Source organism: Belonocnema kinseyi, chromosome 6 (assembly GCF_010883055.1).
Source record: "Belonocnema kinseyi isolate 2016_QV_RU_SX_M_011 chromosome 6, B_treatae_v1, whole genome shotgun sequence".
NCBI lineage: Eukaryota > Metazoa > Arthropoda > Insecta > Hymenoptera > Cynipidae > Belonocnema > Belonocnema kinseyi.
The window spans coordinates 124,324,409-124,342,523 of record NC_046662.1 but is presented as its reverse complement, the minus strand read 5'-3'; the positions used below and the strand labels follow the sequence as shown (position 1 = coordinate 124,342,523).

General features: G+C 30.9%; 2 protein-coding genes across 2 annotated transcripts in view; one reads left to right on the top strand and one right to left on the bottom strand.

The window, feature by feature from the left end:
• LOC117175590 overlaps positions 1 to 18,115 on the bottom strand; it is a 222,672-nt gene that overhangs the window by 100,740 nt on the left and 103,817 nt on the right. The window lies entirely within an intron of this gene.
• Positions 10,309 to 15,539, top strand: LOC117174563. The gene is made up of 3 exons (XM_033363782.1): positions 10,309 to 10,530; positions 11,093 to 11,206; positions 13,877 to 15,539. Exons 1-3 carry the CDS (start codon positions 10,486 to 10,488, stop codon positions 14,102 to 14,104), a joined length of 387 nt encoding a protein of 128 aa, XP_033219673.1. The 5' UTR covers positions 10,309 to 10,485; the 3' UTR covers positions 14,105 to 15,539.

Genomic DNA, 18,115 nt, shown 5'->3' with positions numbered 1-18,115 from the left:
TTTATAATTAAAAAAAGACTGTACCGAAAACCTGGATCAAGCTTCAGATCTGAAAAAATTCAGCGATACATACATGTCAAACTTTTCTAACCTCAAAAAATTGTTCTACTGCTTTACCGTCATATTTTACGAAGAATGAGAAAACAAGAATTCGACTTCGTAGTACGATGAGGGTAGCACCTCTAAATGGCAGAAAATGCGATGTCCTATATATATAATTCCCCATTCCGACGCCCCGTACATCATCTACGTTTATAATATCTTTGTCGCGGCGGGAATCGTCAACCATTCGCCATAACAGCCATAACTGCGCGAACGTGCGTTTGTCGAAATGTTTTTTGTTGTGTCACTTTGTGCAGTTCTATTCAGCTCTGGATTTATAAAAAAATCGTTTTCGCAAAAAATTACATCATGAAACAAATGATGTTTTTTAAGCAGCGACCGATCATGCAATTAACGAAATCCCTGATATTGACGCTAATGGGCATGCAGAAGCCGACTTCGATCCTATTTAATTTTTATAAACGCGAAGAAATGCTATTTTTGTATTTGAATAATATGAGAGTTTATTTTCATAATATTACACATTTGTCTTAGGAAATTTAATAATATAAATTAATTTAAATAACATTTTATTATTTTTAAACATTCTTAATAGTGTTTGTAACATTTATGATTTGAGTAGAATATTTTCCATTAATGGTACAAATACAATAATTTCTGGGAATTTTCCTGTAATTTCCCGTAAAGGCGCTTGTTTGGGGAAAGTAAATATTATGTCCCTCTCTGAAAGTGGTAAAATTACAAGAAATATTTTTTACAGTGTTTTTTTATTTATTTAGACAAAATGCAACATTCTGAAGTCGTTTTATGTATAAAACATTAGAAATATATGTTCCTAAAAAGTTTCGGATATATTTGTTGCCTTTCTGTCATTAGATATTTCTTTTCTAGTTTTTACACCGAATTTTTAAAGCAGGTTAGTGTTTAACACTCTTGAAACTTCTTTACGGTAAAGTCATATTTTTGAATGCTTAGCTTAGAGTTCAGATTGTTCAGATTAGAATTGCGTAAATTGCTTTACGGCAAGAAAATTAAAATTCTGCCATTTTTCGCACCACTAACACTACTATTTAAAAAAGGAGTTGAGTTTATCTTCTAAAAATTATATTATTCTAATATTTATTAAGTATTTGAGTCCAAATAATTAATATTTTCCTAGATTTGAGCTCTAGAACCTACAAATTTCCGCTTTCCAAGACGCAACATTATTTTTCTATTTTTAATCTATATAATTTGCGTGAAACCGATTTAACCACAAATCGTACCATTGATAAAATATGACCAGGAGTGATTATATTTCTATGAATTTTTCAGACGACTTACAATAAAACTCGCTACAAAGAATGAGCTTTTTGAAATGGATATTTCCAATTTCAAAGATTTTATCTTTCCTTTTTTTATTATTTTGGTACCCTTTTTCAATTTTTTTTTCCCTATGGTACCCTATTTGCATCCCATAATGAAACTTTACAATAATTTATAATGTGATCGAAGCTTAAAACAGTCAGGGATTTTGAAAAAAATACTATTTAATTATACTATACTATTATACTATGCTAATTATACTATTTAATGCAGGTCTATACCTATTTCTGAATTCTCGTGAGTTCGTTTGAAATATTTAAAGTTTAAAAGATTTCGAGAAAATTTTAGTATATTTTAATAATATCAAAGGTATTTCAATATTTTCAAAGTATTTTAATAGAATCCAAGTTATTTTAAAAAGTTCTAAGGGGTTTTATAACATTTCCCAGGATTTCTATTACTTGAAAGGATTTTAAAAGCCCCCAAGGTATTTTATTAATTTTTTCAGGATTTCTGGAAATATTGAATTTTATAGAACTTTACGAAATAATAGAATATTTTAATGGATTTCATAGAATTTATTCACAAGAAGTGAGGGATTTTGTAGGGGTTCATAGATTTCACGAGATTATCAACTATTTTTTTCAATTGATCTGGAGATCGCCCTGAATTATTATTCATTTATTCTAAATTTTTAAAAATCCTTTTGAATTCTTCCTAATTCACTTAATTCACTGGATTTAGAAAAAGTTTTTGTTTCATTCATCTTGAAGCCTTTTAAATTCACCTTTAATTTGTAGGTAATTTATCAAATTCTTTTGAATCTCCTTTTAAGTTTTCGAAACTCATTTCAGATTTCGTCAATTCATTTTTTTCAAATGTTTTTGAAATTATTTAATTCACTTAATTTCTCTTTAAATTCAGCCAGAGTTTTTATGAATTTCATCGAATTCTTCTCATTTACTTTAAGGGCATGTGATACTTAGAAAATTATAGATTTTTCAGTTTTAGGTTACCCCCGCTTTTTTCCTAGTATAATAAATATTTGGTCTTAAAATTTGGGATATGATATAGAACATGCTAACGGAAATCCCCGCACACTTTTTTGTGGGCTAATTCAAAAAATTGTAATTTTGCTAAATTTGATTAATTTGTGTGTCGCTTAGGTATTAGTATCGATTTTCTCAGTGTTAGATTCCCTCGTGTTTTTGTTATACAATAATAAATATTTTGTCTTCAAAACATAGGGATGATTGCGAACATGCTAACGGAAGTCCTTGCACACTTTTTTATGGATTAATTCAAAACATTTTAAGGTTGCTAAATTTGATGTGTGTATGTATTTCGAGGTTATGTGTTTTATAATTCTCTCCCATAATTATTCTTGAGTGCTACCGACCGCATCGGCACGTTTTTATTTAGCACAATATTTTTTTAAATTTGTTATTATCCCTAAAAAAATAATCCGGAGACGTCACTTTTTTGATAAAAAATTAGTAGGGTTTCAAATATTTAGAAATATTTAAAATAATTTTTTATAATTCACCCTGTACTGTTATTATTTTACTCTGAATTTATTTACAATCTTTGAAATTCTCTTGAATTTTTCTAATCCACTTGAATTCTTCTACATTAACTCAATTCTACTTAATTTCAAATTTAACTTCAATTGTTTTGCAGTCATTAGTCACTTTTTGACAAGATTTTACAAATTATTAGGGAAAATTCTAGCCTTTTCAAAGGATTTCTTGAAACCTTGAAAAATCATTAAAAATATAAAAAGATTGCCTCAAAACCTTCCGCAATTTTCTAGGAATTTGGAGAAAATTTGTATATTTTAGATGTCAACAATAATATAGATTAAAAAAAAATATTTTAAGGGTTTTACAAAATAATTGGAAAAATTCGAGCCCTTTATAAATATATTCCTGACTTCTTGAAGTTTGGCGGATTTAAAACATATTTTATGGATATTCAGAAATGCTTCTAAGTTATAAAATATTTTTAATCTATACAATACCTTTTAAATTCTTGAAAATATTTTTAGCTGACTAGATTTTTTCTTAAAATTTTAATAAATTATTTAAAATGTAAAAAATTGCCTCAAAATATATCAAATTTTCCTAATAACTTGAATAAAATGTATTTATTCACTTGAAACCTTTCGAAGTTATTTTAATTAAGGGCAAGTGAAATTTTAGCATATGAATATTCAATTTTCTACACTTTTTATTTTTAATTTCTCAGAAAAATATTAGTGTCCAGACGTTCGCGTTTTTGACATCTAGGGTTCTTTTTGTTTAAAAATTTCAACATAAATCTGCATTTTTTAAAAATCTTTTACCCTTTAGAAAATCTCCTTTATTCTCCTTTAAAATTTTTAATTTCTCAGAAAAACATGAGTGTCCAGACGTTCGCATTTTTGACATCTAGGGTTCTTTTTGTTTAAAAATTTTAACATAAATCTGCCTTTTTTAACAATCTTTTACCGTTCGGAAAATCTTCTTTATTCTCCTTAAATTTTCACAATATTTATGGAATTTGATGATTAAATTTATTTCTTATTTTTCAATGTTACCAAATTCAAACATTTTACTGTAAATCCTTATACTCCTTCAAAATTTAAGGAAATACTTCGAAATGTTTCAAAATCTTATTCAATTTTTTCCTAAAGTTCATTTTTCAAATTAAAAAATCGACCGAAATTTTTTAGGAATCTAAAGAATTTTTTTCATTATCCTCAATTTTTACAAATGTGTAAATATCTAAATATCACGGCTTTCGATCAAATGATTTGGAACACAACCCTATTTTTTTTCTTATGGATAGAAGTAGAATTTCTCTTAATGATAACCCTAAAAATGCACTTAATTTTTTTTTAACTATTTAATTTTTGACAAAAATTACCGTCTAAAAAAATGTTTCAATAAAAAAATTAGGTTATGTTCTAGATGGACCACCTCCATATTTTACGTAAAAATTCCTTAGAATATTCTTTATAAAATGCATTTCTTTTTTTAATATTTGGAATTGGCGGAATAACATTTTTTTATCAGTAAGAGAAATTTTACTTCTGACCATGAAAAATTGAATTACGGTTTTGTCTAAACGTATCGAGTCGGAAGCAGTGCTCCATATCGGTGCGGAGTATTGCATGCGCAATTTTCATTTCTTTTTTTTCACATTGTTCCACTATTTAAAAAAAATCAAGAAATATATATGCTATAAAGGCTATTTATATGGAAAAATTGAATAGTGTTGTCTCTCAAAGCATGTGATCGAAATTACTGCACCGTAACGGCGCGGAATCTGCATGCGCGATTATTATTTTTTGGACACACTATTCCATCCCTTTAAAAGATTCAACAAAAATATAATTTATGTAGGATATTCTAAGGAATATTCACGTATAATATGGAGTTGGCAGAAATATTATTATGATACATGCGGCGTCAGAATTCATATGCTTATTCCGTTAGGTTCTTTATATATTTACATGAAAATTGAACCACTTTGTTGAAAACTTGTTGTTCCATAGTTAGAAATTTATAATTTTCCGTTAGTAGCAATTAAAGTTTATTGTTAAAAATTCGTCGCTGTGGCTTGAAAATTGTACAGTTTGATAGAAAATTCAACTGTTTGGTCATTTTTAGTTTTTAAATCCAATTATTTGATTGAAGGTTTATTTATTTTGTATATTTTGGTCAAATATGCAACTGTTTGGTTAAGCTGCTTTGTTCATTCATTATTATAACAGTAAAATTTTACTAAATTTCCCCTTACCCAAATCGTCGTACATAATTTTGAGATAAACGATAAATTTACAAAAAAAATGTAGGCGGCAAATATGATGTCAGATAGGGGCGGGGGACATTAAAACTTATGGACTCTAAGAAAGACGCTCACGTGGTTCAAAATTACAGAATAACAGTTTACGTAATTTTTGCACGCCCCCTTGCTTGACATGGGTGAAACAAAACAAATTCTTTTTACATTCGCATAATTTATGATTGAGAAAGTATTAGAATTGTCGGAAATTTGACATCACACTCTTTCAACGGATCTCCAAGTTTCGAGACCCCCTGAATCCGAAAATCAGGTTTTCACGATGGCGTCTGTATGTTTGTCCGTCCGGCCGTCGCCCGTCGCCCGTCCGTCCGTAAACACGATAACTCTCGAAAAAATGAACTAATCAAATTTATCTTTGGCACACTTTTTTTAGGTCCTAAAAGAAAGAATGAGTTCGTGAACCAATCATTTTTGATCAAAATTCAAAAAGTGAGCGCATTTTTAACATTCTTGAGACCACTTTTTTCTGAATTTGAAAATTCTATGTACGGATATTTATAGTATTAAGGGCATGTGATACTTAGAAAATTGTCGATTTTACCAGTTTTAGGTTCCCCCGGCTTTTTTTTTAGAATAATAAATATTTTGTCTTAAAAATTTGGGAAATGATAGCGAATATGCTAACGGACGTCCCCACACACTGTTTTTGTATTTTTTTTTATCAAAGCATTTTTGATATTGCTGACAACGTGCGTGTATATTTCGAGGTTATGTGAGTTACAATTCACCCGAGCGTTACTTCCAAACTACACAATATTTTTGGCCAAAAACTTTGGACTTACAAATAAACATACTTCCGGAACTAACCTTGTTTGCAGGAAATCAAAAAAGTTTATTTCATAAATAATTTTCAGATTATCGGAAAGGCAGAGATGAAAAACTACGTAACCTCAAAATAATGCATATGCATAAAATTTATATTTAGCACAATAAATTTTTTTTATTATTATCCCTCAAAAAAGAGTCTGGGGATGTCCGTTATGATATTTTATAGCATCTCCGAATTCAGTTTTTAAAAATTTTCATTTTTGTGGAAAAAAGCCGGGGAAACTGTAAGTATCACACGCCCTTAAAAAGAACAAACAATTTATCCTAATGACTTTTTTCGATAAATAGAAAATTCTCAGAGTTATACCGTTTCCAAAATTTTTTTAATCAACCGAAAATCAAAAATTGAAGCCGAAAAACGCATGATATGAAAAAAAGTCAAAAAAAGAAAAACATTTCTTTTTGAAAGCCCTACAAGATTCTCATAACCAATTTTTGGATTTTCTGCAAAAATCGAAAATTCTAATTTTGATTGCACAAAAAATAATGGAAAATAAAAAATTCCATTTTGTGGAAAAACTATGTAGGATACGAAAAAAGATAAATTAACAAAAGTGGTTATCTCAAAAAAGATCTACAATTTCGTTAAGAATCACTTCTTGATCCCTACCGAAAGAAATCTCTGGGTTTTCTTTAGCGAAATAGCCTGGCCCATTTGAGTCTATAAACAAAGTCGATTTGAAACAAAATAGTCTCGGAGATAGTTTGAGAGATTTGGGTCCTTTTCAAGATCCTTTTAGTGGTCCTTTTAAGAGTGGTGCGACGGTAATATAATGTTCCTTTTGTATTCATCACGTACCGGGCGGGCAGAGTTATTTACAGTAGTTGGTCGTGGTTAACCCGCTCTCCCTTTTTAAATTTCTCTTCAAATTATTAACACTTTTTTTTAATTGTTGAATTTTCTTATTATACTTATTTATAATTATAACTTATATACTGATATACAATTTTCTAGTTGAATTCAAAAACGTTGTCTTTTTTGGTGTATCTCATTCCATTTACGAGAAACGTTCTATTAATTCCAATTTTAAGCATTAAAAAAAAAGTTAGATATCTGAAGTTATCGAAACCCGTAGATTCCGAATTATTATGTTTTAGGCTGTTAACTATGAAATTTAAAAAAATCTACTTCTAAATTTTAATCCAAAAGCTTAACAAAGGACCCTTGATTGTCGGCTACTCTATTGAGATAACCTCTCTGCTTGTTATTTATGATCGTATTCTTATTTCAATTTCGGAAAGGATATTTTAAAGCCTTCAGACCATTTAAACGAGCTTCCTGGACCTTTAAAAATATCTACCTGATTGCCTGCGGAGAATTTCTCTGAGCTTCTTTGACCTAAAGAATTTTAGTATATACTCAAAAATTCTTTTCGGTAGGGATAGGACGCGTACTTATTGTTTTATTCGTGCAAAATAACGTTGAAAAAAAATAAAACAAAAAAAAATGTGTGGAAAAACGATGAAAGTTACGAGAAAAAAATCCAACAAAACCCGTTTACAAATTTCCGTCGAAAATCGAGCGCACAGCGCGAGTGTCACGATAAGAATGTGTACCTCAAAGCCTACAGAGCTTTGAGAAACTTAATCTTCGACTATACTTTAAGTAGACAATTCAGAATATGAAGGCGCATATAAATACTGCCATCTAAATGAGATCTTTTTGATAAAGTTATTTTCAAACATTCCGAATGTAAAGAATAAATATCCGAGCGCGAAGCGCGAGATTCAACTGTCGCGCGCCCTACGCGCGCCCTACGCGCGCTCAAACTTGCGAGAGAAGCGAGCCGCGCGCCCAGCGCGCGATGAGAATGTGCCCGCCACGCGGGCAGATTTTTTAAATAAAAATTACCTGAATTTATAAAATATCATTTTTACTAATTTAAACAAAATTATAACTCAAACAACAGTTTTATTTTATTGGCATTTAATATAAAAAAAACTGTGCATAAAAAATGAGCATAATTTCCGTACCCACAGGGAAAATTTAATCAGTTCTAAAATATAAACATGTTTGACCCGATTACGACACTGTTGAAAAAAGTTTCAAAATGTCCTCTTTCAAATTAAAACTTTCAAAATGGGTATTTTGAAATTGCAATTGAATCAAATTAAAAAAGTTAATTCATCAAAATTTTTCAGAATACTAAGAATTTTGCGCCATCGGCCAATTGAAAGTGGGTCTTCTGAACTCATTCATGTAAATAAAATAAGTATCATCTAAGTAACAAAAAGTATGCAAATTTGATACGTATTTCTGATAAAATGATATATTCATAAATAAAAGTTAGACTTTTAGTTTGGCATTGGCAAACATTCTGCCAAGTGACCGCAAATTTTAACTTTCTAATATCTCTAGTTCAAAATCTCAAGACAGCGATCGAGACCTAAAATTAAAATCAATATTATTTATATCGTGACAGTAAACATAAAAATCTATAAAAGATAGCAACATAACCTGCAAACTGTCAAAATTGCGTCAACGATTTTAGCTGATTTTGACACAATTTGCGCCTTCCTCTTCCACAATTGTATTAGAACCGTAAGACTGGATTGAATTAGTCCCCTTAAGGTCATGTGACACAGCTAAATACCTATATTACCGACCACACTTTTTTAGTTCACTGAATGTTTTTTTGAACCTAAGAACTTTTTTTTCTAAATAAAATATCGAGCTAAAACTTTGGGAAATGTATTAGAATACAATAAAGTACGTTTATGCACTGCATTTTAGTAGGAACTTCACTGAAAATTATTTCATCTTTTTTCTGAACCTCAACATTTTTTGAACGTTCGAACTTTTTTTATACATAAAATATCGGTCGCAAACTTTGAGAAATGCAAGAGCCGAAAGAAAACTACGTTTAAGTACAAAGCTTAATAATAAAAGATGTAAAAAAATTTATTTCAACAATCAATTCCAACGGCATCAGCCGGTAACGTTGTACACGAAAATACGAAACCTGGCGGCCACTAGACGAGGCTCTAAAGAGTTCGTATTTTCGTGTACAAAGTTACCGGCTGATGTCGTTGGAATTGATTGTTGAAGTATTTTTTTACATCTATTATTATTAAGCTTTGTACTTTAACGTAGTTTTATTTCGGCTCTTGCATTTCTCAAAGTTTGAAACCGATATTTTATGTATAAAAAAAGTTCGAACGTTCAAAAAATGTCGAGGTTCAGAAAAAAGATGAAATAATTTTCAGTGAAGTTCCTACCAAAATGCAGTACCTAAACGTACTTTATTGTACTCTAATACATCTTCCAAAGTTTCAGCTCGATATTTTATTTACAAAAAAAGTTCTTAGGTTCAAAAAAACATTCAGTGAACCGAAAAAGTGAGGTCGATAATATAGGTATTTAGCTGTGTCACATGCCTTTAAAACGCGATTATATTATTCTATAAAAATAAAACTATAGTGCGTCAGTCACATTTTGCATACATCATTTCATAGCTCCAGCCAGAACTTAATTACTCCGGGGTTTTTAATTACTTAATTACTTTTAATTGCTGCGGGGTTTACTGTAATTTGCAATGATTCTTCTTTTGTTAACTTTATGCCAAAGATCATTTTTTGCGAAATTCCTCAGCAACTGAAAAACAATTTAAAAATAAATATGTACAGGTATAAACGAAATCAGAATAAACTTTTGAATATTTGCAAGCCATGTATCCAAACGTGAATTCTCTTTTCAGTCAATTTTTACTCCACGCTGTGGAGTCATGAGACTGGATAGAAATTTAAGCAACATTCGATCGCGATGAGAGGGTTCCGTTTCGGAATGCTAGAAAACCATCGAATCACAGTCAATTTTTTTCTCGATTCTTTCGTTCGAATATTGATCGCTGTTGCGGTCACAGAAACAATCGTTTTCCGGTCGCACTCGTGCGTAGAAAAATTTGTTGAATGTTGATCGCATATTGGTTGTTTCATTTCGTTTAAGTTTCAAACTAAACGATCTTGAATTGAGATGATGTGGAGTCCTATCCTTTGAACAGCAGTGAAAGTAATACATATTGGGAAAAATATAGTTCCACTTTGTGGAGTCGAAAATATTCTAACGAACTGACCGATTTTCAATCCAAATACGTCCGTATCGTGGAGTCTACGCAAACGATAAAATATTTATCGCTCTTGCGGTCACAGATTCGAACGAAAATTGATCGTAAAATTTCAATCACTTGATCGATATTTGAACGAATATTGACCCATTCTAAAATCAGCAATGCATTCCAGGAGGACAGATGTAAGGCTCCACTGTCGGCTGCGAATGAGCAATCGACATCATGCAATATTTCAAGTGCAAAAAATGTAATGCTATTCACAGACTGTGAAATGCCGCCTGCGAGAGCTGAAGAGTAATCTACAAGTAGTAATATCACATTCACTACTCATGAATTGTTTTTAGAAACAAGACACATTGAGAAAGAGGAGAAAATGGATGATGTGGAAGAAGAAATCGTTTTTGTAAACATGGAATCAGTAAGAACAGCTTTCATATTCAATATTTATTTGAAATTGACTAGAAAATTAATTGCTAATTACTTAAAAAAATTGGTTTCGCAAGAAAGTCTTATGTAATAATTGAATAACACCATATTCATAATTCCTTAAGGCCATGTGATATTTACGTGATACGATTCCTACCTTAGTGACATTTTTTTTTCGCAACAACTTGCGTTTATACGAGTTCAAATATCGAGATTTCTATTTGGGTAATTAAATAGAAAATAATTAGGAACGTTTATGCACTTCTAAATTTATTGAATTACAAAAAAAATTTTAAACATTATTTTAATATATTGTGGTAATTGAAAAAAATTAGGGGCATACAAACGTTCTTTAGGCCCTTTGATTTAATTTCCTGTATAAGGAAACACGGTACCTCAATTTATGTGAAAATAAATTGTTGCGAAAATATGTCGGTATAGTAGGAATCCTACTACATAAGTATAACATGGCATTAGGAGTTTAAGGGAGTTATATATGGGTAATACCCAATACTCATATAAATAAGTACTTAAAGAAATATGATGTTTTATAGGTATTGAGTCACGACACAAACATTTCTGAAAATGTACTTCGCAATGTTCATCAGGTGATGGGAGAATTAGCAGAGGATATTGGTACTAAAAGCTCTGATCCTTTATATAGCAAGGTATTGTTTTAAAAAGTATTATTTCTATCTTCAATACTTGTGAAGAAAAATCTGACTAATTCTTTAAACGAATTTATAATGTGAACAATAATTTGTAATTCAATTAGACGAAATAATTGTCAAATTGTTCTTTAAATTATATTCTGAAAATATTGCAAAGAATAACCTTTGAAAAATCTTCTGTGAAGAACACTGAGGATGGCCACTCAGGGAGGAAAGCGGGAATTGGGTTGAGTTTTTAGCACCAGAAATTTGTATAGAATTTTCGTTAAAAAATATGACTTTTGACAAAACAGTTAAATTTCAACAGAATAATTACATTTTTAACTAAATAGTAGATTTTATTAATAAAAAGAGATAAATGCTGGCCCAAAAAAAACACAGTATGGCCGTTGGACCATTAGATGAAGGGGCATTTTTTATGTCCGTGAAAAATCGGGAAGTGATCGGGAATTTTTAGATTTCTCATTAAAAGCCGCTTTTAACGGTTTGAAAAATCGCCAATCGAGATTAGTTAAAATATTTTCAATTTTTAGTGAGTAAAACACCTGTAATACCGTTTATTTTCAAGGTCGTCAAATCAAAGAAAAAACTTTCACTACAATACATCAATAATATCTTTAAAATTTCTTTGGATGTATTCAATTATCTCAGACCAGAAAATATAAATTTCTTCTTTAACCTTCGAGAATTTGTGACGTAATTCAGATATTAAAAATTTCTTCTTAAACTCTACCGATGTTCACTGATGTGCAAAGTCTGGAGAAGAAAAACGTTGCTTTTTGAAAGCCATACAAGATTATGATAACAACTTTTTCAATTTGGTCAAAATGTTTAAAATTCAAAATTTGATAATACAAGAAATTTTTGAAACCATATTTTTTCAAGATGTAAAAATTCTATGCACGGTTGTTCATAGTACTTTAAAACTTAAACAATTTATTATTCTGTCTTTATTCTATAAAAAGAAAATTGTCAGAGTTAGAGCATTTTCAAAATCCAACAAAACAAACTAAAATCAACATTTTAAGCCAAACAACGCATGATATGAAAAAAGTCAAGAAAAGAAAAACTTTGCTTTTTGAAAACCCTACAGGATTATGATAACACCTTTTTTAATTTGGTCGAAAAGTTGAACATTCCTAATTTTATCGTACTAAAAATAATGAAAAATCCAAAAATTCCATTTTTTGGTCAAACTATGCAAGATACGAAAAAAGTGAAAAAGCTCAAACTGCGCGCCCGGAAAGAACAGCAAATTTATAATGAATCACTTTTCGATATAAGCTACGAAAAAAATGAGACAAAACACGTAGTTTTTGCTTCAGTCGTAAAAAATAACATTCAAAATAAAAATATTAAATTTGTTTGAAAAAACGACACAAGGTATGAACTTAAATTACCAGGCAAAAGTTGTTCGCCTAAAAAGATCTATAAATTTAGTGTTAATCATTTTTCGATAGGACGGCGAGATTTTCTTTTAATCGTAAAACATAAGAATAAAAATTAAAAAATTAACTTTTTGGAAAAATCACAGAAAAGACGAAATAGGACATAGGCTCCTATATAGGACCCTATATAGGTTCCCGTATTAGACCCTATGCAGTTGCGCAGTAGTTTTTATTTAATCGTAAAAAACATTAAAAATAAAAAATTATAAAAATAAGGAAATAAGAATTAGTATGATTCAATTTTTATGCATATTATGAATTCTAATGATGTAAATTTATTGAAATGATACATTTTTCAGAGCAGCTTAGAATAAAATTTAAAGCAAAATAAGAAACAAAAACAAAAATAATTATGATAAATACAATTTGCTTTTTATTTTGCAATTTTTTAATAAGTAATCTCAGGCAGAGTTACATAAAAAATATATTATAATTGATACGTGATGAGAATGTTTTCGTTAAAGCAAAAAGAGCTTTAACAAAAGAGAGTTCAAAATCACAAAATTACAGTTTGTTGTCCGTTCACCTTTGAATTTAAAAGGTCTGTGCCCTAACGCAGAAAAAATGCAAAGACGAAGCGCGGAGTGCGATTGCCATCAGTCGCGTGCCGTAGGTGCACTCAAACTCTCGAGCTAAGCTCTTTTAACGAAAGAGAATTCACAATCACAAAATCACAGTGGTGCATGTTTTGAGTCTTAATTTTAAAATGTTTGCGCAAGAATGTGCGAAAATATAAAGACCGAGCGCGTAGTGCGAGGTAAATATATAATCGAGCGCGGAGCGCAAGATAAATGTGCAATCGAGCGCGAAGCGTGAGATAAATAAATCATCGAGTGCGAAGCGCGAGAACCAAAAGTCGCGGGCAGATATAATGATATATAAGTTTTATTGTAAGTAAGATATAAGTTTAATTCGTATAATTAATTGATAATTGGCATTACATAATCTAATAAGATTAGTTCCTTCGAAAGTGATACATTTTAAAGTAAACATATCGAACGGTATGATTTCGAAATTATCAATTTTCAGCTTGTACCAAATTCAACGTTTCACATTGAATAATTTCTTATTAAAGCTTTACAAATGACACCAATCTCTTAAAACAGGAATAAGGGTAAAGTAGGTACTTGAAAATTGTAAACGCTCGAGTATATATTTTGTTTCATTTATACTTGTCAGCTATCAACTATGGTTTTGTTAACTTAATTTTACGTTTCAGAGTGACAATGAAGATGATAATTACTTCGTGGATGCTGTTGACAATAATGATCGTATCATTAATCTGGAAGAAGAAAACACCGTAGATAAAGAACACGTTGTTAATGCTTTATCTTACACTGCTTCTTTTCAACTATTTGCGCTTATTAATTGCATTATCGAAACTCCTATATTACCAAATACAAAGTATTTAATTCACAAACTATTTTATCCAAAGAAATGGGCGTAGTAGATAAAGCGTAGTAGACAAACGTCAATACGCAACGATAACCTTCAATACTGATAGGGCGCCTTTGTTTGAAAGTTCAACTTGTTCAATTTGGCCGATTTATTTGATGGTGAATGAATTGCCTTATAACGTGAGAACTAAAGCCTTAGTTTAAGCAGGGCTTTAGTTTGGTAAAGATAAACCGGATATGAATATTTTTCTCGCTTCATTTGTATAAAATATAAATAGACTTTCAAGAGAGGGAATCAAGTGCGATGTTAATGGAGTCGAACGTTTCATCAAAATTTTTGCGTTAGTTTGCTGTGTCGACTCAATGGCACGAGCTCCAGTGCAATGATTTTCACAATACAACGCCACGATGGTTGCAGTCAGTGTCTTCACCCTAAAGAATATGTTCGAAACTCATCTAAACCACATTCGGGTGGATGTGTTAAATATCCCCTACTAAATACCATTCCGAAAAACAGCTATTTGGCAAATACTATTCAACATGCTGAAAAAGCAACCCCACAAAATCCAGTCTTAAGCGTAAAGTCGCGATAACATTTAATCGATTTAGACAAATTTGATTTAATTTGCGGTTGTGTACCAGACAGTATGCACGCTTGTACCGGGGTAGCCAAACAGATCGCCAAATCATTGTTTGGAATCAAAGAAAAAGTAGGGTTAATGTCTCGGTGGTTGATACCGGAAATTGTTACGCTTTTGGCCAATAAAAAGTGTCCCCATCAAGTAGGCAGATTAACTCGGCCTTTCTCAGAAAAAGAATTTTGGAAAGCTAGGGAGTGGGAAAACTGGACATTATATTACAGCATACCGATTCTTCTCTATATACTGCCACACGATTTTCTGATGCATTAGGCTCTTTTTGTAGAAGCTTTATATATTTTGTCACAAGAACGGATTGAAAGTCGTGAATTAGCTCGGGCTGATCAATTACTACACAAATTTGTAGCTGGCACCGAAAAACTGTATTCAAAAGTAACTATGACGCTTAACGTTCATTTAATTTTGCACCTATCGAAAAGGGTCTACGATTGGGAACCATTGTGGGCCCATAACGCATTTGCTTTCGAATCAGGAAACGGGCAATTATTGAGAGGGATTCATTCTGTTAAGGGCATTCACCATCAAATATGTCTCGAATAAGTTTGCAGTACAGTACCCAGCAAATAAAAATCTGTTCATTTGCATTTGAATGGGTTTTGAGGTCTTCTGAATTGCGTATCTGTCACTGGAATTCCAGATAGTCGCCCATAGGTTAGAGTGAGTTTTGAATGAGAAATCAAATTTTTTAATCGGCCACGTCATTTTTTTCTCGGACTTATTCAGTAGTGATTCTGAATCAGCATTAACCGATAGAGGAACGATAATTCCGATAAAAAATTATTAATTTAAAGAAAACAAATTTAATTTAAATAGTTAAAATTATTTATTAAAAAATAGTTCAATTGGCAACTTTTAAGAAAATCCTGGCATACATGTAGTCTATTTTTATTTACAGACTATTTATTTTTAGGCATTTTAATTGATTTTGTTGAACATTTTTTTGATATATTTGCATCACAACACATCAGAATGTTAAAAATTTATTTATTTATTTCACATTTACCATATATGAATCTTAAATATACAAAAACTAACACTCACGTTTTATCTTATCGAAATTACCTTGACCAAAAATGCAGGTATTGAAAGTCTAAACATTTGGATATTTGTGATGCAAATGGATATAAGCGAACTTCGGAGTTTGTTTCTAACACGTGGGCTCCCTGCAGACATCATGTGCACTGAATAAGATCAATGTCACTGGCGCTTAATTCAGTGTAAATTTTATAATTCCTGCACAGGATAATCTAATAAAAATACTTTAAAAATAGAATTACAACTAAATAATCATTGAATTTATAAATAAATTGTCGCATCAATTATAATATATTACAATATTATTTAATTTGAATTTCTGTAATTTTTGATCAATCAGCATTGTACTATTCAAATTTATTACCTCATACTTCTCATTCGAAACAATTAATTCTTTAAAATTTTAATCTGCATAGTCCACTCAGTTGAACACAGCCTGAGGTAACCTACAGTTGACAGATTCACGCTTATTGAACATTGCTATGTGCGCATCGTATTTTTACCATTGGATGTGATCTTTTAAGAACTCCATTTCATATTGTATCTCAACCCATTCATATGCACATTAATGAATCGTAGAATGCTCATAGGAATTATTTCAGGTTAGTCAGACTTATTCAACTTTATTCACTCAGCATTTTGACAAATGTGGAATGGCAGATTTAAACCAACGCGCACAGGTGACCGATTAAAAATGTGGCCAACCGATTGCATTTTTATTCTTTTAATCTGTAAATGACAGATACGCAATTCAAGTCGACTCGCTTTCTATCGGTTCTTTTTTCCTGGGTATGATAATGTTGAAAAAAAGTGTAACTCTTTCCTTTAATGTGAGACAATTCTGTAGTACTGTTGGTACTAAGATGGTTCAAAAATGCCTTCAACTTCCTGGAATCCGATACTTTGGTTCACCTTCAATGATAAGTAGGTTATGGATAGAAAATTTAAACCCCACGCCCGAAAGTGCAGTTTCATATGCAAAAATGGTCACAGGTGGTTTATATTTCCAAAATATGTGTTCACATAACAGTCAACGAAAATAATTATGTGTGTGCCATGCCCAATTTATATTCGTATTGAAAACATAAATGTATGTTACGTGTAGATATTAAGAGTTGAGTAGAGAAGATAAAAGATTGTATGATACTGCATTAATTAAGACTAGAAAAACTAACGTTACAGCGATAATTGTTATATATTTTAAAACAAATGTTCAGATATTCAACTTAATTCACCTTTTAACAAGGGCTGCAAATGATGTTGAGTATTATGCACCTAGGAGAAGAAGAGGGACTCTTTCGAAGAGTGTCATGATTTCAGCCTATATTAGATTTCGAATGAAGCAAGCCTTATTTACGGTAATTTTGAGGGTAATTTATGATAACTTACTATAAATTGCCAACAATTCAATTTTAAAATGTCTAGATTTTCGGAAATGTAGTATGGCTATTTATAGTAATTTTAGAGGTAAAAATGGTAACTTCCCTACCGAAAGAAATCTCTGAGTATATTCTAAAGATTCACTAGGGTCAGAGAAGCTCAGAGAAATTCTCCGCAGGCACTCAGGTAGATATATTCAAAGGTCCTGGTAGTTCTTTTAAATGATTTAAAAGTCTTTAAAATGTCCTTTCCGAAATTGAAATAGAAACACGATCATAAATAAAAAGCAGAGTGGCTGAAATTGAAGTATGAATTCGATCATAAATAACAAGCAGAGGGTCTGTATCAATAGAGTAGCCGAGACTCAACACTTACGAAAATACACCGTTCGGACACCGTTGAAAGACCGTTGAAAGGGACCATTCGGCTACCGTTGAAAATGACCGCTGGTTTCTCAACGGTCTTTTCGCGCGGCGGCTGGCCACTAAGACCTTTTCTACTGATGCCAATTATGAAAATTTTCCTGGAGGGTGAGAGCGCAGAGGGAAGGTTCTCTATACGGTGAGAGCCACTGTTGGGGGAATGAATGGTTCTGAAGTCCAGTAGATGGCGACACATTGGTTGAAATAACGAAAGTATGAACTCTTCGTATTTTCGACCCTCTCTCTTTTCTTTCCTTATATTAATTTTTCACATCCAACTTCTTATTATTTTTAATAATTTTTATACAGAAAAAAGTCAATTGCAGAATTAATTTTTCCTTTCAATTGCCATACATCTTTCGAAAAAATACCATTGCTGACCATAATTTTGATTTGATCGTTTGAAAATATAATAATAATAATAATAATAATAATAATAATAATAATAATATTAAAGAATTAAGAGGTGTTTATTTAAAATTTGAGAATTTTAAATACTTTTCATTCAGCTCTTCTTTACAATTTTACCTTACTGACAATAATTATATTGGTATAGCTGTTTCAA

Excerpts from the sequence above, each read along its gene's own strand:
- LOC117174563 (XM_033363782.1), top strand. The coding sequence starts at position 10,486 with ATGGATGATGTGGAAGAAGAAATCGTTTTTGTAAACATGGAATCA. Across the intron at positions 10,531-11,092 it reads TTTTTGTAAACATGGAATCA|GTATTGAGTCACGACACAAA; the intron begins GTAAGAACAGCT and ends GATGTTTTATAG. Across the intron at positions 11,207-13,876 it reads CTGATCCTTTATATAGCAAG|AGTGACAATGAAGATGATAA; the intron begins GTATTGTTTTAA and ends TTTACGTTTCAG.